Genomic DNA, 24,425 nt, shown 5'->3' on the forward strand with positions numbered 1-24,425 from the left:
CTCAGTTCAAAGTATACTTCCTGACCGGTCTTCCCATCTTGGAGTAAGCAGAGAAGAAGCGCTCCAATCCCGGGTACTCAGACTCAATTCAGTACCGCCACCGTGACACCTGGCCAGAGGTGCAGCTCTGCTGGTGGAATGTGGACGCCATTACAAGATGGCGCCGGACCGCGCCCGCATTGCCAGGAGCTGAGCTGTAAACAAGCTTGTTGCGCATGCGCTGCCAGGAGCTGAGCTGTAAACAAGCTTGTTGCGCATGCGCTGCCAGCCGCTCACTGCGCATTATCGCGTTGCACCAATCCTGGTAGGACACGTCACCGAGCAGGGTATTTATACCCGGGGTTTTAGGAGCTTGGGGTCTTCCGCAGCTGACTTCAGGCTCAGAAGCAGCGTCAATAAACTTCGCAGATTGCATCTACCAGAAGGGTCCTGACCATTCTTGTCTCGGTCCGTGTTGCGCCGTGTCATCCGCGCGCGACAGTGGAAAGCATTGATTTATACTCGAAAATCGCTCTCTGAGAACCTGCACACATGCCACCCCCCTCCTGTCTGCTGGTGTGTGGACACAGAAGTCTCACAAGCATGCTCTTTGCGGTCCATTTCTGGGGACTTTGGTGCATCGTTCCAGCTCAGGGGAAAAGGGCAACCAAGGAGGAAGGCCTCCTGGGGTCCTACCAGGAAGAGGTCCAGAACAAAGCCATGATGCATAGAAGCTCAAGGAAAACCAGACTGTAGAGAGGAACCTTCCCTCAGAATCCCAGCCAGGGGGAAGTGTGTACAACAGGATTCTTAAGGAATTAAAGAGAAGAGACTGGTGAGACCGAGCAGAGGTCATCCCATCTCGGACCCCAGTGGGAGTCGCACAGAGAAACGTGGAGAGGAGCATCACGGCCAAGGACTTCCAGGGAGACAAAGGCCGCTGGTTCTTGGCGTGGGCCAGTCTGGACTAGAGGGCGTGAGCAGGGCCTGTTCTGCTCTCCTGGGCCAAGGCCTGGGGATGGACCTGGAGAAGCTCCCCAGCCCAGTGGGCTCCAACTCGGGAGGCTCCCGGCCAGAAAGCCGGCAGCGCTCAGCTCCCTGACTGCTCCCTTTCAGCCTTTCCAAGGACTTTGTGTAGGACAGAAACCCAGAACGCACCCAGCGCCCCCACCTTCAGGCGCGGGCCAGCACAAACAGTATTTACATAAGAACAACCAGCAAGGCTCTGAGGCCTGATGCCTTTCTCTTCCCACTTGGGTCCATCATCCCCTCTCAATCAGGCAGGAGGCCTAAATGAACAGATGGCCTGGCCCAGGGCCTCCCGGCCACCGGGCTGGCCCACAGAGTGAGCACGAAGCAGCGGCAGAGGGCCAGGGTATAGTCCCCCGGCGGGCAAATGCAGACTTTGAAAGTGCCCGAGAGGACGGGTGGTCGGGAAAGCTAGGGCCAGAGCTGCCCGTTTAGCCTGGAAGACGGAGGTTAGGTGCTCTGCGGAAAGGGAGCGGTTCCTGCCTTCAACTCACGTTGGGAGGCAACGCAGAGAGACGGAGGAAGGCTCGGGCCGAAAGGAAGGAGAGAGGAAGCCGAGTAGCCGTGGAGGCGCACACGCTGGAAAATGGGAGAACGTAGTGTCTGGTTTTCCTCAGCGAAGGGTCTTGGACCCTTGCGTTTTGATTTAGTATTTCAAGATGCATTCTTTTTCTTGCCATCATGGATTTGGACATACACGATTCCACTGGTGGATGTCAGGGTTGGTTACAAATCCCGCTGCAACTTCACTAGAGACATGCGCCCTCCTGCCCGGTCCCTAAAGCCGCCTGCCTGCTGCTGTGTTACGATGCAGATCAGTCACCACGTGGCTCAAAGGGAAAGATTAATACACTGTGAAGGCTGCATTACAATGACCCACGGACATTATTCAAAAGGGCATGGGGGGTGGGTGGAGGAAAATAAATTATCTCATATAAAATAATACAGGTGTCTGTCTGGGAAGGATCTCGGCCGCTGTCAGGGACAGCCCGTGGCCGGCCTGCTGCCAGCCACCTGCACCCTGCTGGTGAGCAGAGGTTGTCTGGGGGGCCTACCCAGCAGTGAGACAGTGCGAGGTTCCCTCTGGTGTTGGGTGGCAGCAACTAAATGAGTCGCGAGCTCTGGAGGAACTGGAGGAGGACTTGGTAGACAAACGTGTACTGGGCGATGGTCTGGATCATAAACATCCTTTGCTCCCTGAGGAGCCTCAGCATCATGGGCACTTCCACTTTCTGCAAGAGGAGAGAGAAGGCAGGTCAGTCCGTCGTCCCGACTCACAGCCTGGGTCCAGGTCCAGACAACGCAGAGGGCTCTGTACCTTGAGGTTTGATCAGAGTCCATTTCCAGCAACTGGAGCTTCGGCTGGCCCCTAGTGGGCCTTTGTCTACATCACACCTCCAACACTAGAAGTACCTTACTACGTCACCTAGAGGCGTCGATAATGAGATTCATGTTTGAAGAGCACTGCTGTGTGCTGGGGCACTACCACTACATGGAAGAGGCTGACACACATTTGCTAGGCAGATGCAGAGGCAGACTTTTTTAATGCTCATCAGAGGCTGCTCGGGGGCAATGGGGAGGGTACTGCCTACGTGTCTCTTTGTGAGCCGATGACATACGTTTGGAAATAATGTAGTGGTGATGTTATACAAGTGGTGAGTATAGTTAATGCCGCTGAATGTCACACTCGGAAATGGTTGAAATGGCACCCTTTCCGTCCTGTAACACCGAGCTGGCTCCTCTCCTGCACCCACATGGCTCCTTGCAGAGAGGCCAGATGCCGGCGTCCCGATAGCACAGGCTTCGGGAGCTGACCGCCCGCCAGCTGCTTCCTAGCGATGGGACTAGGGACACTACACTATCGACCCCTGCACGCGCGGGTGCTGTCTGCACAAGAGCGATCCCGTCGGGTGACTGGGAGGCTACTTGAGTTTACACCTATAAGGCTTGTAGAACAGTGCTGGCACTGAGCAAGCGGTAAATACCAGTTAGCTCGTTTGTTTGTTTCTGATTAGCTTTTGTTATTATATATGGGACGGGGATCCAAATAATTTGTGGGTAAATTCTATTATCTTTTCATTCCATTTTCCCACAAACTTTTTGAAGCTTCTCTCATATTATTCGTCTGATTTTTGGTCATCATTTCACCAGCCCCACCAGTGTCATGATTCTAGCACCAGAGCCTATGAGACTGAATGCCCCCCAACCTAAAAAATCCCCCAAACTGTATTCTCTGATATGGGGCAGTGTGGGGACCAGGCAAACGACTTCCCTGTTTCTCAATAAAAGGATTCCAATCACCTTAAATATTCATCCCCACAAGTTCTGCTGCCACTTGACCCCAAAACCTGAGGCAGGAGACATTTGCTCTAACTGGCTGGGAGTGATTTTCTCCTCTCCACTCCATGAAGAAGGGGAAGTCTGCCAGAAAATCAAAATGAAGACATCTGCTAGTTGGCCAGTACAAACCTGGCCTTTTGTAATTAGCTCATCTGGGGCTGAGAGAGAAATCCTTGGGGCCGGGAGAAAGCATGGCCGATCAGAAAAATCAGTGCTTTCGATGGGGAGGAGGCTGGGAGAGGATGTTACACTGTAACTGCTAACACACAGTGGGGCAGCGAGCCACTAGGCTTGTCACCACTGACCAGGAGACTGCCCCCTTCGGGCCCACCTCATAGCTACACCTCCTCTCCAGTATCTGTGATTCCGTGTCTGCGCTCAATTGGACCGTGTTAAAACCTAAAGGGGGCAACGTCTAGAAACAAAACAAAACAAAACAATGGAAAGCCACTTTGCTGGGAAAATAACTAACCAGGCCTGAAACTGTCAGTACAAAGTGGAGAGCCCCAGCCAAGGACCCACAGCAAGCATGGCCAACGGATAAAGCTGGAAGGGAAGGGAAGCGTGAGTCATCTTGCTATCTTTGAATATCAATGGGAACAGAAATTCTTTCAGGACTGACCAAGTTCCAGCAAAGAATGTTCTGGCATGCCACTGGGCATTGAGGAAATCCGCTCTGGAGACCGAGTGCCCTGCTAGCCAAGTCCCCCTCTCAGCACCATGCGACTCTGATGATCAGTGAGCCCCCGTGTCATCGCATCACGGAGGCTCAGCCTTCGGTGGTCTCCAAAGAGCTGGGAGCGGAACAACCTTTCATGTCAGGCAAGGCAGAGTGAAGAGCTTCTCCAGGGAAAACGGGGCTTGTAAAGGAAGGGCGGTGGAAGAGATGGGAACTGAGGAAAGAAGGGGAAGGTGGAGACCAGAAGGAGAGCTCTCTTGGAGGGGTGGCAATGAGGCGGCCTTCCTCCTGCCCTGCGGTCCAAAGGGCCCAGTGTGAACTCACATATGCCACTTCTCTGTGCACAGGCTGCACTTTGTCAAGCTCAAGGGCCCAGCGCTGAGGCTTGGAGGCCAGTTATTCCCTGTACTGGAGACCCCCGGGGTGCACACAGCTCCAGTGCAGCTACTAACACGAGGCTGGCAGTTAGAGTCATCTAGAGGTGCCTGAGAAGCAAGGCCTGGTGAGCCGCCTCTGAAGGCTCACACCCATGGAAGACCCCAGTGGAACACAGCTCTCCCCCACCACCCACAGGTCACCGAGAATCAAAGGTGACACCATGGCATCCCGTCTGGCTAGTGGGAACGGGGAACAGAGGCGTGTAGAGGCATAAAGGTGGGAACTCCCGGAAGATGCTGACGCTGCATTAGGTGGTTGACATGGATTCCACGGGGTGTCCTGCTTGGCAGTAAGTTTTTCTTTCTTTTTTTTTTACATTAGGCCATAGTTCATAGAACCGCACTTCTACTTTTTAGCAGTTCCCACGTCCCTAGGATAGCCTAAACGCTCTCAAAATTAATATTTGAAAGGCAGGGTGTTTGCAATCATTTGAACATGCTGAAACTTAGCACTGATTGTTTTGGGGAGGTTTCAATCAAATAGGCTTGGTGGCACCTATGTACCGGACGTTCCAAACCGTGGAGTAGACACACAGGCTGTGCCCTCCTCAAACGCGCACTCTGGTCGAGCCCATCATGTGAAGAACAACCAAACCACTGCAAAACCATCCTTGAATGTGCTGAACTGGAGAATCGCAAACCCCAACGAAAATCAAACAACGCTTGGCATTTGGACAACTTCTCGTCTGGGTGCCACGGCTTAGGAGGCACCACTAGACACTAGCCAAATCACTCGGTTATCATGGGGCATGTGTCTGGTTCCACTCCATGGCAGCCGTGGGGACGGAAGAGAAAACGTAGGCCAGAGTCCTTAGAACCAGTACCAGCCACCAGATGCTGCCGCAGCAGCTCGCCTCATGGCCAGCCCACGTGAGCCAAACAGGAGCTGTGCCCAGGCAGGTTCTCAGTGTCTGGTCTTTCTCTTGAGGTTCGTGAATGTCTCCTTTCCGGTGGTGGCAGGTGTTTAACCATTTGCACCACACAGCCTTGTATGATAACACCTGCCGTGCCCCAGGTAAAGAGAGTGCAGGGGAACTGCTCCTTAGCCTCTGCGGGCTGGCTGTGTCCTCTGCATGGAGGCCTCCCCCTGGTGTCTCTCCTAGCCTGACAGTAGTGCGGGCAGGCCGGGCACCCGGGCACCCGCTCGGCTGCTCTTCTCCCTGTGGAGCTGGGCTTGCAGGGGCTGCAAAGACGGGTGACGTTTGCCTACTCAGGTGTCTACCTGGCCTGCCGAACCACACCACTCCAGGTCTAGACGAGAACAAATTACCACGTTTAAAACGAAAACCTCCCTCAGAAGCACAGAAAGCATTCTCAAAGCATGCACAATCCGCCCCCCCCCCCCCCCCATCGGATTTAGGCCAAAACGCATCCTAGAGATCCAGCTACACTCTATTCATCCAAATAGCCCGGCATAGAAAATCATCTGCCATGCAGCCAGATGGTCTGCTAGCCACGGTGGGCTTCTGAAGCTAGCTGCTGACCAAGTTTGGGTTCTCCAAATGCTGCCTGCCTCACCCTCTTATTTCTTACTCTCATCTGGGCAGCTCCGGGAGCAGCCGGGGGCAAAGACAGGAAAGACTAAAGGTCAGAGTCAAACACGGAATCTTGGGTCTGGAAAACGGGCCAAGCTGGAGGGGCGTGGGGGGGAGGGGAGGAAGCCCTGGAAAAGAAAGGGCACGGGCAACGGTTTGTGGCATGTTCGGGAGGAGGCCAGAGTGACTTACTTCATTATGCTCCAGGCAGTAGATCATCAGTTCTGAGAGGATGACCACGCCCGTCCTGCCCACCCCCGCGCTGCAGTGGACGACGATGGGAGGGTGCCGGTTCTCCGGGCCTTCCAACATGCTGTTGGTATGGCGACGGACGGACTGGATCTCCTCCAGGTAGGCTGCAAGACAGAAGGCCAATCCTGTCACCCAAATCCTCCACGGCTTTGCAGAAGAGAGAGGGGAAGGAAAGCTGGTGCTGAGTACCCCCTCCCCCCACTTTTTTTTTTTAAGTGATAATAATTTACAGTTCTTACAAGACACTAATTATTTGGCTGGTACTCACTGCCTAGTTCTGGATCCAGAAAGGACCAGCTGGGAGTCAAGTAGTTCATGGGAGAATTTGTTCTTTAAATTAAATAGTTCTTTTAAAAAAATTAAATTCTGTTTTCCCCTCTGCAAATCCCCAAGTCCCTCAAGCAGATGATTCTAGACATTACTTACAGCAATTTCTACTATTAACAGCCTGGGACCAGAATGACATGGAGCCCCACTGAAACCCCTGCCTGTCAGAGCCAATTTCTAGTGCGAAGAGAGCATCCATCTGCCCGATTCCTCTCCCGCCCTGAGGAAGGAATGGCAACCGAGGCCTGGTGGCAGTTTTAGGTTTCAAAATAGACTGTGCAGGGTCTGCTCGTCAGCATGTGGCTACGACCAGGGCTTCACAGGGAGGAGCCCAGGGTGAGCCCGCAGCCAAAGGCAACATGAGTGTGGGGTGGAGGGGAGAGCACCGTGCCCCCTCCGTCTCGTTCAATAACCAGGCGGGGAGGGGAGGGTGTGCAATGTCTGCTCACTCACTCCAGGGTGACACAGAAGAAACATGACTGCAATACAAGTGCTGATACCAGGATCGTGAGCAAGGGGAAAGAATGTGTCTGCGATCCAAAGATTGCCCCCACGCTGGAGAGGGTCCATGACGCATTCGGATCTTTCCGACTGGTTTGGAGCGCTCTCAATATTTGGCAAACTTCACTGCAGGGCAGTGGGATCAATAAAACTGGAGGGGAAATGCTCCAACTGTTACAGAGAAAAGAGTGCTCTGAACTGTCCTAATAATTTAAAAGCATCTGCTCACATGTAATTACAAAGGACCCATACTTTCCATTGTAACGTTATGCAATTATAAAGTAATCGGAAGTAATTTGCCAAAACAAATGAGTAATCAATGTAGGATGAGCACAAACACAACAAATCAAGAGGGACGAAGAGTGGCCTGAGCTGGACGGAGACAGCAGTGCCTACTGGGCACCTCCTATATGACCTGAACCAACCGGTGTCTGGAATCCTCTTTGTGACTTTTATGCTAGGGGGGAAAGGTATTAGAGGACCAAGCATTCTGGGCTTCACAAAATCGCAATGGTTGACATTGTCCTAAATATAAGATGGAAAATGCTGGGGATGTTGGGCTATATAATCGATGTCACTTTCAAATGGGCTTTGATCAATCAAAGGCATATACAGTGGATTCTAGCAGAAGCATGCCTGTCAATGGTATTAATAAAGATCTTATAAGACAACTCACTAACGACTTCAGTCGGGTGGCAGGCAATTTAGCCTAGGTACTATTTTGCCCACCCCCAGTAGCCTAATTTACCCATGAACAAATATATTTTTAAAGTTTTTTTTGAAACTTAGAAGAAAATGACAGCCAGTGTTTCTTTTTCTTTTTTAACAATTAACTTTTCATTGTGATTTGAGAAAAGGATTCAAGAGCAGGTCATTTTTCTATTCAAGAATCCACACACATTTGTTTCATCCCATTGACTGCAATCCCCCACTTCTCTTTGCACGTTGTTCCTTCCTTTCCTGACCCTTCTGAACGCTGTCCGTGAGTAAACGCTGCCCTTTACATCTCAGATGGCTGAGTATTATGAAGTGGACCTTCCTGCCTAGCCTTATTGTTCTCCTTTCAGATCTGTTTGTTCTTGAGCTGGAAATCCAGCCGTGGGGATGAGTTCATTTCCAGATCTGAGTGGTGACTAAGGGCCGCTGTGTCAAGGGCTCCAGCGGTCTCTATCTGACCAGCCCACCTGGTCGTTTTTGTGCTTTTGAGGTTTGTTCCAAATGTTCCAAAACATTGTCCTAGTCTAAGGTTCTTTTTACTCTTTTGATGAAAACATTTGATGCACACGTGTGCCTGATTTTCAGGAGACCCCAGTCATCTATTTTGCCTTCTGCTATTTGTGTGGTTTCAGCTATGTGTAGCAGGGGCCCATATATTAAGGCTCCTAAGTGTGTCCCAGGTGGTCCTGGTGGCGTAGTGGGTACAAGTTGGACTGCTAACTGCAAGGTCAGCAGCTTGAAAACATCAGCCACTCTGTGGGAGAAAGATGAGGCTTTCTAACCCCCATAAAGTGTTACAGTCGGGTGGGGGGTAGGGGGTAAAGAGGGAGAAAGGAAGAACTGATCACAAGGTAGGATATATAACCCACCCCCGCCCCAGGGGGACGAATAATAGAATTGTGGGTGAAGGGAGAGAATGCACAGTGTAAGATAAGAAATAACAATAATAATATAAAATTGATCAAGGATTCATGAAGGTAGGAAGGAGGTGGGGGGTTGGGGGGGAGCTGATACCAAGGGCTCAAGTAGAAAGAAAATGTTTTGGAAATGGTGATGGCAACATATGTATAATTGTGCTTGATACACTTGAATTATGGATTGTTATAAGATCTGTAAGGGCCCCCAGTAAAATGATCTAATAAAAGAGAGTTAGTCTTGGGAACTCACCGGGGCAGTTCTACCCTGTCCTCCAGCATTGCTAGGAGCCAGAACTGACTTGATGGAAGTGAGTTTGGTTTGGAAGTCTGTCCCTACTTCTTCATGGACGATCTTTATGGCTCTATGTTTCACAGGTAGGTTTTTGATCCATTTTGAGATTTTGGGGGGTATGTCTTGAGAGTTGGGTTCTGCTTCACTTTTCTGCAAATGGATATCCAGTTTTGCCAGCACTATTTGTTAAAAGGACTTATCATTTCTCCATTTAGTGTGTTGGGATCCTTTGTCAAAGATCAGTCCACGGATGGATGGATTTAACTTTCTAGAAGGAAGTGCACAGGGGGTACTTCCTAAGTTCTCCATTGTATTCTGTGTCTTCAGTGTACCAGTTGGACAGCTGTACAGCAGGTTTGGAGATTGGGAGATAAGAGGTCTACTTTGTTTTTTAGTCGTATTTTCTTTATTTAGAGCCTCTTTCCCTTCAATATACACTAAGTGATTAGTTTTTCCATCTCTAAAAATGGTGTTGAAATCTGGATTCAGATCACAGTTTATCTGTGGATCACTTTGAGTAGTAAGGACATTTTCACAATGCTATGTCTCCCTATCCATGAGCATGGTATATACTTCCATTTATGTCAGTCTCTTTTGGTTTCCTGTAGTAGTGTTTTACAGTTTTCTCTTTATATTTACTCCTAAGCATTTTGTTTTTGAGGTGGCTATTGTAAATGGTATTGTTTTCCTGACATCCTTTTCAGAGCTCTCTGTTAGTATAAAGGAATCCAACTGATTTTTGTATGTTGATCTTGTACACGCCCCCTCACCCTGCCCGTCACTTTATTGATGTTTTAATAAGTTCCAACAGTTTTCTAGCCAAGTCTTTGGGGTTTTCTAAGAGAAGGATCACATCCATTTGTACAGTTTAACTTCCTTGCCTATTTAGATTCTTTATTTTTCCTCTCTTCAAATATACATCTGGTTAAGAATTCTAGCACAATTTTGATGACAATGGTGATAAGCAGCATCCTTCTCTGTTGATCATTTTGCACTTGGTCACCATGCCTGACACAATGACAGCTAATGACAAATCAGTTCAAATTGAAAGAAGCTTCAAATGTTTTACCAAAGCTACTAGTCAATCATCAAATCAATCTTTTATTATTCCCATTTTCTGCCTCTTAGAGAAAGTTTTAACAAATCAATTAGTGAAAAAAATCACCAGAAAGTGGGTGGAGCTGGGGTGGGGGTGAGCGGTGTCAGGAGGAATGATGTTCTGCAGAACATCACGTCTCCGTATTAATGTGTTGCTCTGCAAAACACTGGCTGTTTGAGCTCGGATAAATCACCAAACCTCTCTAGGGCCTGCCCTAAATTCTCTAACTCCTATCACCATTGCCACATTCTACTTCTAGGCTCCAACCACCACCACATTAATAAGAAATGAAATACTTCCAAGTATGCATTAGAATTTCCCTGTGGGAATGTATAAAATGGTACAGCTACATACTTAAAAACCTATTCTTTCTATCCTTCTTCCCCTTTCATTTCTTCAACCTACCTCTTTCTCCCTGACTCCGTTATAAGTAAACATAAAAATAAAATCAAGGGTTTTTTTCATTATCCAATACCTCCACCTGGATGACAGGCTGATGTAGACCATTTGGCCTCTGGCCCCCTGGAGATTCAACAGCACAGCAAGTATAAATCTGCAAAGAAGCCCAGGAGTCGTCGTCGTCCCCCCCCCCTCCCCCACCTTTTATCTCCCCTCATCTTGGTCCTTTGTTTTTATTTTGTTATTGTAAAAATGTAGCCAATACATGCCTACTCACCATGTTTAATTCATCAGTAACATAAGTCATGTTGTATAACCATTACCAATGTCCATTGCCCAGGGCTTCCTTCTAAGTTAGGTAAGCCAGGAATGTGGTCTTCCCACCAGCGGAGGGCCTAATCTCAGCCAGCTTGTAGGAAGCAGCATCCCTGGATGGTGCAAACAACTCATGCACTTGGCTGTCATCCCAAAGGCCGGAGGTGGGAGTTCACTCGGAAGTGCCTCAGAAGAAACACCTGGGGGAGATCTACTTCCCCAAATCATCCACTGAAAACCCCAGAGAGGACAGATCTACTCTGGCAAGCCTGGGGCTGCCAAGGTTGGAATCAACTCAATGAGGAGGCGCATGAGCAGGAGAGCTGCAGTCATCCGGAGAAAGCAGGATGATAGGGTCACATCTCACCCTGGATTATAAACACTAGCTTCTTTCCAATCAGACTGTGTTGCTGAGTGCCAGTGAGATCACTTTCGACTTGTAGCTATCCCGTGTGACAGAGCGGAGCTGCTCCAAGGGGATTTCTCGGCTGTCATCTTTACAGGAAGGAATCCTGGTGGTGCCATGGCTAAGGACTTGACTGCTAAAAGAATGGCCAGGGACAGTAGAAACCACCAGTGGTTCTGTGGGAGAAAACTATAAATCTCATGGCTAAGTAGTCCATTCTAACTGAGCGGCCCTCCAGGGCACAGTAGAACTATTCCTGTTAGTTTCCCAGACTGTAACTCTTTATGGAACTAGAAAGCCCTGTCCTCTGTGGGAGGGCAGATCTGACAGTCTTCTCCCTTTAAGCTTACAGTGAAGGGGACCCTTTGGGGCAGTTCAACTCTGTCTTACAGGGGAACACAACAACAATCTTTATAGGAGTCGATTGCCAAGTCACTCTAACAAATAGCCGGAAGGGGGTTTGAACTGCTAACCTTTCAATTAGCAGCTGAGTGTTATCCCACCAAAGTGTGAACACCTTTAAAACCAAGACCGTGGGCCCATTTTCCTTTCTGTGATCCCAGAGCAAGATCTAGTGAGTACACACTGAATATTCAGCTTTCAGCTGCATTTACTCCGTTGGAGCTGGATGAACCTATTTCCAAAATTACTGTAGCCAAAAAAGAACAAAACAAAGCATCAATGGATTAGTCTTCTGAGCACATTCGTTTCAAGAGCCATAAATTGACTTCACTGAATTTTGGTATATCTTCCTGTGGGTATGAGAAAGTCCTGCGATGTATGGTGGTAGGAAAATCCAGGGCTTGCTTGTGAAATGCAACCCTCTGTGGGAAATCTAAAATGAGCTCTTTATGACCGAGTAGTCAAAAGTCTAAACCAAGGTAGAACCAATCAGCTTAACAGTTTTCGCTTAGTTGCTTACAAGGTCAACAGCATATAATAAATTACACTGTACATTCTCCTGTCTAGTCTGCGAAGTCCTCAAGGGCATAGGTGTCAAAATCACAATACTTCTGCTACCTAAGAGAAACCAATCTCGGGCTTTTCATTGCACCGCCAACTAATACACCTTTGATGAGGTTGGTAAAGCCAACAGAACAAGAAGGCAAAACTTACACAAGAATCCTTGGACGTCCTCTGGGCAGCCATGATCTGGCCAGTCGGTATACTGTAAATGCCACACTGTCCTTTCCTGCCCAGACAAAAGGTGCTTGACCTTCAAGCCTGTGGTTGCATAGCAGCCTGAATCTGTCCGGAACTTTGTGGTGACCTTGAACTTGCCATAGGTGGCTGAGCTGTGCTTGGAACCCAGCTTGGGCCAGTATCGGTGGCTCTTGGTTCGCCCCCCCTCCTGAATCACAAACAAAAGCAAAATTGGAAATGAGGCCGGGGAAGATCTCTTCCTCCGATCTAAGAACAAAGGAAAGGCAAAGTGCGTCTAGGTTACTAACTCAGGAGCGTTGTGTGGTGCCTGCCACACAGCGCACTGGTTACACCTGCAGAGACGTTTTGCCATGCTGGTTGCAGCAGCAGCAGCAGCAGCAGCAGCAGCGGAGTTTTAAAAATGCACAGTGGGGCTGTGGTTGAATATTAAAGAGAAGAGCTAGGTACAAACCCCAGCTTCTGGAACAAGCTCAGGCAATAGAGAGTTCAGCATAGAGGGAGCAGTGTGGGTAGTGAAGGGGGAGGTGGGAGGAGAGGGGGTCAGAGAGGCCTCTCGATCCATGGTGAGGGACTGGGATGTTGCGCTGTGTACACCTGGAAGCCATTCAAAGGTTTTCAACCGGGAAGTAGCTGTTGCAAGCCATGGTGCTCCTTTTCCTACAGGCAGAGTCGAGCGACCCCAAAAGTTTCAGACACAGAGTGGAGCAGGCAGCACGAGGGCCCAGATTGCAGGTGTGTTAGCCCAGGGCTCCTTCCTTTATGCCAGAGCCCACGAGGCTGTCACTGTCAGCGAGGGTCTGCTCGCTTTCCAGTCTGACCCTCTGCTGCAGCGCCGTCTGCCACCAAAGCGGACAACAGCTGGCTACCCTGCTGTGCACGCCTCCTTCGTGATCATCGTCTTTTCAGAGCGGATGTGTCCCCCACCAGTTAGAAATTGGGGTTTACGTTTTCTACGGTCCTGAAATCTCTGGATTGGGGCTGTAAGAGAGGAGGGAATGTGGCTAAGAGTCGGGGCGCGGGGGCGCACAGGGGGAGTGCCGATCACGGAGCTGAAGGGGTGGGGCAAGCACAGGGCTGGCGGTGGGCCTGCTTGTCATTATTGAGAGGAGAGCTCAAGGGTGGCACCAGGACGGCTCCTTCCCTGCCTGTGACCTTGACCATTTTCTCCAGGGCACCGAACACTTTGTGCTCTTTCTGCTGTCTCTCCCATGGCAGTGTGAGCTCCACTGGGGCGAAGCCCGTGCCTCTGAGGGCACCCAGATGGGATGCTCTGTTCATCCCTCAGCAAGGATTTCCTGAGGCTGCGAGTCCACTTTAGGGACCTCAGGGACAATTCCCCTTAATGGGAAGGGCATCCCAGAGAAGTATAACTCGCTTTAGAGAGGGCCACGTCCCATTTTAATTGCCCAGTGAGCTGTTCTGGAAGGCAGCTGCTTAGAATAGTCAATGAAGAGACTTTGACTTTTTTTTCTAGTTCTTTCTGTCCTCCACTACCTCTTAAGATAGTTGAGAAAGGAGCAGATTATTTGGTAAAACAAAGCAAGCTAGCTCTTAAAAGACTTCAAAATATAGGTTGGCATCTCATCAAAGGCTAATTTTTTTTGGTGTGGTTAAAAAAAAAAAGGGTTGAGAATGTGATGAGAAGAAACATAAAACGTCTTCCCCAAAGACAGCAGGCTCAAAGCTGACGGCTGGACGGCTGGTGGTGTGTGCCGGTTTTTTATAGCATTATGCAGAGTTCTCCAGTTACAATAGGAAGGCTGTGTTTGGCTTGGCAAAGGAAGAAAACGATTCCTCCCTCTCCCTAAGAACAGAGACGTCGACAGGAACAGCAGCCTCTGGTCTTCCAGCTGATAAGCGTGCTGGCATGTGGGCTGGCTGAGCCAGGGCGGGGAATACGTCTGTGTGCGCAGAGCCGTCTAGGGCTCTCAAAAGCCATCAAGAGACTGCTTGTCTGGCACAGTAAGAGTCAGATGGCTGAAAGGGAGTTTTTAAATTTTCTAAAATTTCAGCTTATGGCAATCCAAGGAAAAGAGTTAAAAACCAGGAGAAAATAGGTCATGTGACAATAAATGACCTCTGGGTGTGTGTGTGTGGGTGGGTGGGGGGTGGAGCCCAAATCTCTGTGGAAGTGAGAAGACGGTGTGCCAAAGAGAACGGGTCTACAGAGAAACAGCTCTCTGCAGAGGGAGGGTCGGGCGGGGAGTCACCGCCGCGAAGCTGGTCTTCGGACCACCCTTCCCCTGGGAGAAGGCTGGTTGGTGAGGACCACTGGCTTACCTCCTCTGCAGTGACTATGGCGATCACATTCGCCCCCTGCTCCCACACCATCTGCCAGAAGTCATGGCACGTATGTGGCAGAGGCCCCTGAGTGGCGATGTAGTGCCATTCTGCCCCACCAACCACCACCTGGAGAAGAAAGAAAGTATCGGTGAGCAAAGCCTGTCCGGGCAGCTGGCTGAGCAGTGACCTGAGAGGACGGGGTAGAACTGTCCTTCTGAGTTTTGAAGAATTTTAAATGTTAATCTTTATGGGAGCATACAGCCTTATCTTTCTCCCCAGAAATGGCTGACAGGTTCAAACTGCTGACGTTACCATTAGCAGCCCCGTGTTTAACCCACTACACCATGAGGGCTCCCTTTTAATCCCCTTTAAAATCTTGGATATTGTTTTGGGGGTAAAATGCAATTAACAAAAACTCTAAGACCATGGGTGGCTACTAAACCAGTCTCAAATCAAAGCACTTCTGCTACCCAAGCCTATTGAAACAGCTCCCTGATGTTGTGTGTGTGTCGTCTGTGACCGAGTGACAATGTACAAGCCAGTGCACCTTAAAAACACCTCTGAGCGGTCTTCAACGAGTTCGTGAAAAATGTGTATTATGAAAAAAATATGCCTTGATTTCAAAACGTGGGGACACTACAATTAACTCTAAACTACTAGCTTGTTACAGCATATCTAAATAGGACCTAGTTGAGGCCCTAAGACTAATAAAGCCTCAGTTTGAAAAGTGCCCTAACAGAGCAATATGAATTCTGTTAAAATTAAAGCAAGAATAAACATCAAAACATGGGTAGAAAAATAACTGATGCTTTCAGAAAAGTCTATGAGGGCAATGCCCCAAAGCAATCAGCACTTTGCAAACAGATAGCTTGTTTAGAAAAGGAGTGGAACGATATTGAAGACAAAGCCCACAGTGGCAGACTATCCATACCCATTTATGAGGAAACACTTGTGTCCGTGGCCTGACTAAACAGGGTCTGTGATTAATAGCAGAACCAATAGCCAGCACCCTTGACATCTCCATTGGTTCAGCTTATACAATTCTGACTGAAAAATTAAAGTGAAGCAAACCTTTTGTTCGATAGGTGCCAAAACTGTTGTGCTCAGATTAGCTACAGAGAACAGTGCTTTCGGTGGTAATTTTAAACAAGTGGAATCAAGATCCGGAAGCTTTTTTTCTTTCTTTGAGAATTGAGGGAAAAAAAGAAATGGCTTTCCCAGAGCGATCCTGAAGACAGCACACCCTCCAAGCAATGGCTAGGCAGAGGTGGAAGAGGTGCAATCAAGGCAAAAGCAGATCTGTCAAAACCAAAGGTCAGGGCGATAGCTTTGGGGATGCTCCAGGCATCTTGCTAGCTGACTTTCCGGAGGGCCAAGGAATGGTAAGAGTTGCTTATCGTGAAAGTGCTTTGAAAATGTTAGCCAAAGCTTTCGCAGAAAAATGCCCAGGATAGCTTCACCAGAGTCCTTCTCTACCAGGACAGTGTCCCTGCTCACTCCTTTAATCAAACAAGAGCGGTTTTGAAAGAGTTTTGAATGGGAAATCAAATCAAACATTATCATTCTGATTTGCCTTCTACTGACTTTTTTATCTCTTCCCCAATCTTAAAAAATATTTAAGGGGCACACATTTCCCCTCAGGTAATACAAAAAAAGCTGCATTGACATGATTAAACTCCAGGAATCTCAGTTCTTTAGCATGATAAATGGCTGGTATCACCACCAACAAAAGTGTCTTGACCTTGTTGGGACTTATGTGAGATTTGAAGTTTTCATTTAAAATTTTTTATCTTTTAATTCCATTTTCCATGAACTTTTTGAAGGTCCCTTATATACACACATCTGTAAGTATGTGTTCTTACTAGGAGCCTTCAAAAAATTTGTGGAAAGATTCCATTTTGTTTTAATTCAATCTCAAACAAACTTTTTGAAACTCCCTCATATGTATCTATGTGTGTATATACACAGATGCATACGTACATACCAACACAGTCTATTTATGTGTGTCTACATTTATCCGCATACAAAGATGTACATGTGCACACAAAATATCACATGAATGTGTGTACATATAAACTAACAGGATTTACTTGTGGCAGAAATAATAACTATGTTTACGATCTGCAGTGTACTCTGGTGCTTTCCATTCTAGTCTATTTAATTTAAAATAAAAAAGCAAAACACCTAGTTATAACCACTAAATAGCGTTCATCCCACCAATGTGCTGTGACTCACAGTTTGCAAAGCAACTTCCCCATGGCATCCTTGTCGATAATAAACACATCTCCCATGGAGTAACGCGCCTTTTGAGATACCTCTTCCACCGCTGGCCTGATCAGATGCATGGGACAAAGCTCCCTGTCACCGTAGCTCTGCAGAGCAGGCATGAGTGCATCACGAATGCTCCGATGTCAAGAGCACAGTATTTTATGGATCATCTCACCTTGTACACTACTGCAATGCCCAGTCTCACTTACTTCCTGACCTGTGAAGTCAAAAAACCTCACAGTGAAGCTCACTGTCCTTGGGTGGATTTTGATTGACAGCAAGATAGGGTGGGAATGTCTTTGTGGATTCTGAGACAAGCATTCTTTCAGGGAGTCGACAGCCTTGTCTTCCCCTGAGGAATGGCAGGGTTTTTACCTGTGGAACTTGCTGTTAGCAGACCAAAGCTTAACGAACCCACTACACCATCTGGGCTATCAAGAGATAGTTTAGAATAATAAAATAATTACCCCATGTGGCTCACGGTGATCTTGGGAGGCAAACTGCAGCTATGAAGTTCAGCTGCAGTGACTCCTTAACGAGATATGGATCCAAGGCACTGATCAGGGATAAAATGGCAGTCTTTGGGGTTTTTGTTTGTTTTCTCTGTGCCCCATTCCATTCCCATGCCTCCATACCGCAGCCTGGGCCCCTACACAGGCCTTGATACAGCATTCCAGGAGCAATGAAGTTGTCATTGTTTGAAACCATGTTTCCGCCTTTCTTGTATGAAACGATACACTCACTTGATCCAAGTAAAAACAATGTCAGTTATTGTCTCACTTACACAAGGCAGGTTTAGGTCAAAACTGGCAAGCAAAAGCCATTTTTCCAAGTATGGGTGGGAGAAGGCATTCAATATTTTGCTGGCTATGCATTTGTTTATCTGTGGGATTGTGGTCTTACATGTTAGCTTCTCTGGCACCCAACGCAGAGGCACTGTACATGCTTCCAGATAATGCTGCTGCCTGGGGGGATTTTTAACATGTACCCAATATTGACAGACATTAAAACCTGCATTACAAACACAACCACCAGTGCAGCTGAGGTATATTTCTGAGATGCAATTCCACCTCAGGAGCAAATAGATCTCTGCTCTCTGTTGATGGCTGCTCGGAATCCAGGGAGAAAACATCGGCAAGCCAATACAACTCTATTCCACATACAAAGGAAGTTCTTGTGAGCTCTGCGAGTCTACTAAATACGCCCAGACCTGGGCTTGATCGCAAGGCGAGATGTGGGCTTTGGGGAACACTGAGAGAGGGAATGGCATTCTGTTGACAATCCCCAAGGGACACAGTTCATGCACAGTGGCAGCTTCTTCCTGGGAGCCGATGGAAAAGGGTGGAAATGTGGGCAAAAGAAGATGACAATATAATATTGCCATGGACAATTTTCACAGAGCAAAAAGCCTAAAAGAAAATAGCTCTGCGATCTGCATCTTTGTTTGAGAACCTTATTTTGGTCATTTATGTTGCAAGCTAAGCTGAGCTAAACACTAAGATTCACCAGTCTACTCCAGGGTTCGCTCCTTGGTTTAGTTCCTGCTCAAAAAGCAGCATGGCAGAGGCAGCAGATCCAGGGAGAGGAGGAAAGAACAGGTGTGTGGCTGGTTTGCACCGTGCACAACGGCCTCTCGATGATACCAGGAGCTAAAGATGGGGCCGGCGACCAGCACGGAAGATTTGGAGGAAAGGGTGTACATAAGACTCCTAACCCAAAGGGGTACATGTGGGAAAGGATTTAAAATGCTCGTGGACTGCATGCTTTCTAGAACCAAGACTAGGATGATCCCGACATTACTGTCCTGAGATCATCTTTAAACCTTTAACCAAAAACATGCCATGAAGTTGTTTTAAAAACCCAACAGTGGCGTTTCACTAGTGCCCTCGGCCTTGAGCATTGTGCTCTCTGAAGAAGTATCTGTCGGGGATCAAACTGACAACAGCAACTGGAGAGGTTATAGAGACACCTTAGGAGGCAGTGGGTTTATGTTAACGAGGAAGGTGTAACTTAGAAAAGGGATGAGGATGGTTACACAACTTGAAAAATGTAATCAGTGCCCCTGGATTGCACATGTACAAACTGCTGAATTAATGTTATGTTCCACTGTATATATGAACAACCACCAAATAAATTACTGAAAAAAAAATTTTAAGTGAAAATAACCAACATAGTCTATGACAATGACTGCCATTGAGTTGATGTCATTGAACCAGGACCTATAGGACAGAGTGGAACTGGCCCTGTGGTTTTCTGATGCTGCAAATCTTTATGGAAGCAGCAAGTTGCACCTTTTTCTCTTAGGGTGACTGGTGGGTTTGAAGTGCTGACCTTTCAGTGACCAACCCAACTTGTCACCCATGAATTGATTCTACTCTCTGATACTCAGGCCACTGTGTGGGTGTCTCTGCTCTGGGTGGAGAAACACCAGACCTCAACACAGCACATTGTTCAGAGTCTGTTTTGAAATCAGATATAACTGATACATGAGCCAAATAATCATTATATTTTAGAGGTGTGACGAGATTTACGCTAATTTCACTACAGTGAACAAGTCCAGTCAGAAAGGAAAATGATTCCAGGCAAAGTGAGAAACCAATTTCTGAGATACTGATCACACTAAACTATTAATGTGAACCTTGTGTTGTTTAAAAATAACATAGAACAATTGCTCTAATGTTAGTACATGGATATAGTTTCCCCACCTCAGCATTCTGAGCAAGGGGCAAATAACATTTTAAACAAATATACTGTTTCTAGAGATACTACGAAAGCTGAGCGGTTTAGGAAGTAATTTAGTTATATAAGCGCATGTACCTTTAACTTTGAATTCGGATTAGGGCTCAGCTAATCCAACTTCCAAGGTCATGAAATGCCAAGATATGGGGTCGGCGTGTTAGCAAAAGTGCTTTGCTCCTTTTTCAACCCAGACAGGGGTTGGGGGTGGAACTGGCACAGTGGAGCTTACAAAACTATCTCTTGGTGAGAGGGAGCAGTTGGCAAACAAACATAAAAAGCACGTGGTATGTGTATAAAAATAGGGTAATACTGAAAATCAAACTGAATCCCCTGCCATGAAGTCAATTGCAACTCCTGGCAATCCTTTACGGCAGGCAGATCCGCCGCTGTGGGTTTCCCAGACTGTAATTGTTTATGGGATGAGGAAGCCTCATCTTCCTCTCATGGAGAGGCTGGTGGTTTCAAACTATTGACCTTAAGGTTAGCAGCCCAACTCATAAGGACTGTGCCACCAGGGCTGCAGATGGTAGTCCAGTCCAGTCGCTATGATTCCCATAGTCTCCATCACCTGCTCATTACAAACTGCAGCGGCTAATTCGCAGAGAGTTAAAGGAGAGTGATCCCTCCAGGTGCCTCTCAGCGGCACTCACAAACAGAACACCAGCCCAAAGACTGTAGGTCCAAGTCTATGCGACGGTCCCTCAAAAGAAAGGTTTGCTAATTCTGAAAACTCAGCCGCCTTCTACGCTGGAGCTCAGCTCCACTCTGAGGCACCCAGGGTGCTCGTGATTTGGGAGTCGACTCACTGGCAGCTGCTCTGGCTTTTATAACCTGAGAGAATGAGAAGTCACTCTTCGCTCCTGACTGGGCTTCAGAGGTGCCCAGCCTCCCTTCTCCAGGGGCTAAGCAAGCACCAGTGTCTAAGAGCCTGCAAGACGGGCCCCAGGACAAGCCAAGATGCACCGTGGTTGCTCTTCCTCCCCCTTTGGCCTGTAACCCAGTCGTCTGTGGCCCAGCTTCCCGCCCCGCGCCCCTTCTCACCTTGATGTGGGAGGCGTTAATGTAACCAGTGTTGTTTTCTTTGGTTGGTATCAGCTCCACCCGATTCTCCTCATAAGGGACAACCTCTCGGATCCGGTTGCGATCGGCGTTTTCTGGGAGAGCTGCTGTGCTGAAAATGCCATTAGCCTTTTTCTTTGGGATCTGCTCATATTCCGTGAACACCATGCCCTCTTCCAGCTTCTTCTTTAGGGTTCTGAACTGCAACAGGAGACCAAGCTTCAGCTCTCAGAAGGATCTGACCCGAATGTTGGCAATGAAACAGCCAGCTGCCTCTAAATAGTCATGGTGATATTTGTTAAGAAGCGCTTTCAAGATGTGCAGATCTTGAAAGTGATCCTTGATTACTTTAAAGTCTCTGTATTGCCCACCTTGCTCATTCCTCCCATCTGGGAACCATTTTCTGCCTCCCTAACAATGTACACAGAATAGCTCGGTGACAGAGAGATTGCCAATCTCAGTTATCCAAGCATCCTTTCCTCCCCTTGCCACAGCTGTAGTTTCTGAGATAAATTTTAAGATGGTTTATAGTTCTGAGAACCAGAAGCCCCGACTAATCGCCATAAATCAGCCACGTTTCATAGCCGTGGAGCAGATGGCGACGTATGAAAAACACTCCAGAAATGCTTGAGAAAAACAATTACCAGCTGCAGCAACACAGCTCCTAGAACTGGAGAGGGATGGCAATCACTGAAAGGCATTGACTTGACCAAGGTTGGTCTGCTTAGGGAAGTAGCACTTGGCTACCAACCAGAAGGCTGATGGTTCAAACCCACCTGCCATTCCAAGAGAGAACGACGTGGCAGTTTGGGTCCATAAAGTCTAACACCTTGGAAACCCCGTGGTGCAATGTGGTCTGATAGGGCTGCTATGAAGCCAAAATGACAGCAGTTGTTTATTTTGTTCTGATTGTTTCACATCACCGCACCAACTTGACAAAGCGGGACCCCTGGAGGGAAGCACTAGCTACTGAAAAGGATGGATCTGACACAGCCCGTGGAGGCCAGGTCTTTCTGAGCTCCAACTGCAGAGTCAATTCCTCGCACGAAGCTTAGAGCTGGCATGTTTGGGCGAGGAGGGCGCTTTGGAACCCTCTGCCCGCACAGTGAGTCACACGTGATACGGCCAGCACTTACCCTCTCATCTATGTGAACTCGGGTGGCGTCAGCCCGACTCTCGTCTCGCCCGGAGACCCGTGCCACGGAGAGTCCATTGAGCGCTGCCAACATCAGGGGCCTCTTCTGTGCCTCCAGGCCTGCCATCTTTTGCTTCTCCAGATTCTTGGGGCGAGAAAAGGCATGTTCTCATTACTTATGGTGCCAGTAGAATGTGGGAATGCGTTTTAATCTCCCCAAATCTGTAACCCCCTGATCAAGGAATGCAGACAATCACCATCCATAAAGCAAATTCAAATACTGCCTTCCAGTTACTCCCACTGTGCCTGCAGGAGCTGGCGGCGACAGGACTCATCGGCTTTGCTCACTCATAGGACTCATTAAAAAACAAAACAAAAATGGAATTAGTCAGACGTGGTAGGCAAATAAGGGCTGGAGGAAGACAGGCCAAAGAAAAGAGAAAGAGAACTGAATGAGTAATCTAATTCAGTTGTGCTGACGGTCCTTATGCTTTGACTAGATGTAACATTAGTTAAATAAAAAGAAACTCTTTGATTGACAGGGCTAGGTCAGTAAGTGGTAGGGAAAACCTTTCCAGGTCTCCATTGCAAGGGGCTAACACTGATGATGCCAAAGTCACATTTAATCTCTGGGTGTGGGTGAACTACTGAGCATTTTCCCCAGTAGGTGAGAAGATGTGGTTCAGTTACCTCATTACCACCAAAGACTGGCATCTTGTGAGATTCCCATCAAGCATCCCCTTCTGTGTGTCAGGCAGTGGGCTCACATGGTGCCCAATGACTAGGGGAGTGGAGAGGGAGGCACTGGGTGTGGCTCAGCTGTGGAAGACCGTGGCTTTGGGGGCTGAGCAGACCAGCTAAAGAAAGCTTTCAATGTTTCCAAGGCTAGTTTGTTGTGTTTCTTAAAAGCATTTCTGATCTCGATCCTTACCCAACTTACATTGCGTTCGAGTTAATAGTATCGCGTACAACCAACCCCCAACCATCCACAGGATGACATCCTTTCTTTAATGGGTGGTTGCACCTCTTTAGCACTACGCTGCAAACTACTTTTCTGATGTTACTATTCGCAGATATTCACTCAGAGATGCTCAATTCTATGGTTTACTGTTCCAAACACTTGGCAGATTTATAAAGATCTGATCATAAAAGGCAGTATAGTGAAAACTAAGAAAGCAAAAATCATATCACCCAAGGTGTTACACATCAGCATCAACTCGCAACAAGCGAGCCATCGGAGGAGAGCCCAGTGGAAGGGTCTGCACTGTACCCGCTCTCTGGGACAGGTCCACCACCAGGGCTCTGCTTGGTGGGGGATGCCTGCTGTACTTCCCGGATCCTCTACATCAGCAGGTCTCAACCTGAGGGTCGAGACCCCATTGGGGTCGAAGGACCCTTTCACATGGATCCTAAGACCATCAGAAAACACATATTTTCCATGGTCTTAGGAACCGAGACACTGCTCTTCTATCCGTTTCCAGGCGGGTCTGCCCACATACGAGTACCCAGCGTGAAGACAGTTACCCATGTTACACCATGCTTCAAGACAAAATTTCATTTGTTTGTCATTAGAAATATTTCACAATATATAATTACATATTGTTTTGTGATGAATCACTATGCTTTAATGATGTTCAATTTGTAACAGTGAAAATACATCCTGCATATCAGATATTTACATGACGATTCATAACAGTAGCAAAATTACAGTTATGAAGTAGCAACTAAAATAATTTTATGGTTGGGGGTCACCACAACCTGAGGAACTGTATCAAAGGGTCACAGCATGAGGAAGGTTGAGAACCACTGCTCTACACTGACTGAGCTGCGAAACACCTCAGCTCACTAACTCCTGCCAAGTCAATGCGAGTGGGTCCTAATTTTGCCTTAGAAGTTATGGGAGGGGCAGAGGGACTTCTTCACGAACCAGAGGAAGAGATGAGTTTGACAGAGTTTTAAGATCGTGGTCCAAGCTGGAAAGAAATGGATCTGCAAATGAATCTGCAGATTCATCTCTGCCTTGGCTTTTTTTCATGCCTTGAGATCACTGTCTCCTGCCATTTATCTGTGTCCTGAGGAGGGGGCTGTCTTGGTGGGGCCTGGTGCTTGGCGGACCACAGGCTTAGGGCTCATTCTAACCCATTGTGGAGGAGACGGCATTACAGCCACGCGCACATCTCCTCCCTTCCCAGGGGAGCGAGGCTGCCACGAGGAAGATGCTCCAGCCACGGAAGAAGCTCATTAGACACCAAAAAAGCACCGAAGTGTCCTGGGGCAAAAAGAGTGTCAGATTTTCCAAAAGGCCTTGGTTTCTCCATCCCTGTCATCTTCTGGGGAAAGGAGTAGACAGACGTGTTTGCATTTGTGGTTTGTTTTGTGTAGGGAGATCTTTTATCCCTGCCACCTCTTTTAGTTGTGATCTGCTTCACACACCCTTCAAAACTTCAAACAAGTATGAGTTTCTTCCCGGCAGTCTTTTTGTTTCTCCTCACCCACGTGCACTTACAGTGATGCTAACCGGACCTGAGACAAAGTATAAACAGCATGTCACCC

General features: G+C 47.9%; 1 protein-coding gene across 1 annotated transcript in view; it reads right to left on the reverse strand.

Moving 5' to 3' along the window:
* Positions 1–434: 434 nt before the first annotated feature.
* Positions 435–24,425, reverse strand: part of PTPN14 (protein tyrosine phosphatase non-receptor type 14) — a 164,175-nt gene continuing 140,184 nt past the window's right edge. Inside the window, exons 14-19 of the mRNA XM_004699891.4 lie at positions 21,874–22,017; positions 20,720–20,938; positions 14,669–14,797; positions 12,341–12,575; positions 6,192–6,355; positions 435–2,240 (exon numbers count right to left, since the gene is read on the reverse strand). Coding sequence (XP_004699948.1) covers positions 2,112–2,240; positions 6,192–6,355; positions 12,341–12,575; positions 14,669–14,797; positions 20,720–20,938; positions 21,874–22,017 — 1,020 coding nt within the window. The 3' untranslated portion in view covers positions 435–2,111. The remainder of the gene's footprint in view (positions 2,241–6,191; positions 6,356–12,340; positions 12,576–14,668; positions 14,798–20,719; positions 20,939–21,873; positions 22,018–24,425) is intronic.

The sequence above is a fragment of the Echinops telfairi genome, unplaced genomic scaffold, assembly GCF_000313985.2.
Source record: "Echinops telfairi isolate 266 unplaced genomic scaffold, ASM31398v2 ScPeMD7_7424;HRSCAF=8462, whole genome shotgun sequence".
Taxonomy (NCBI): domain Eukaryota; kingdom Metazoa; phylum Chordata; class Mammalia; order Afrosoricida; family Tenrecidae; genus Echinops; species Echinops telfairi.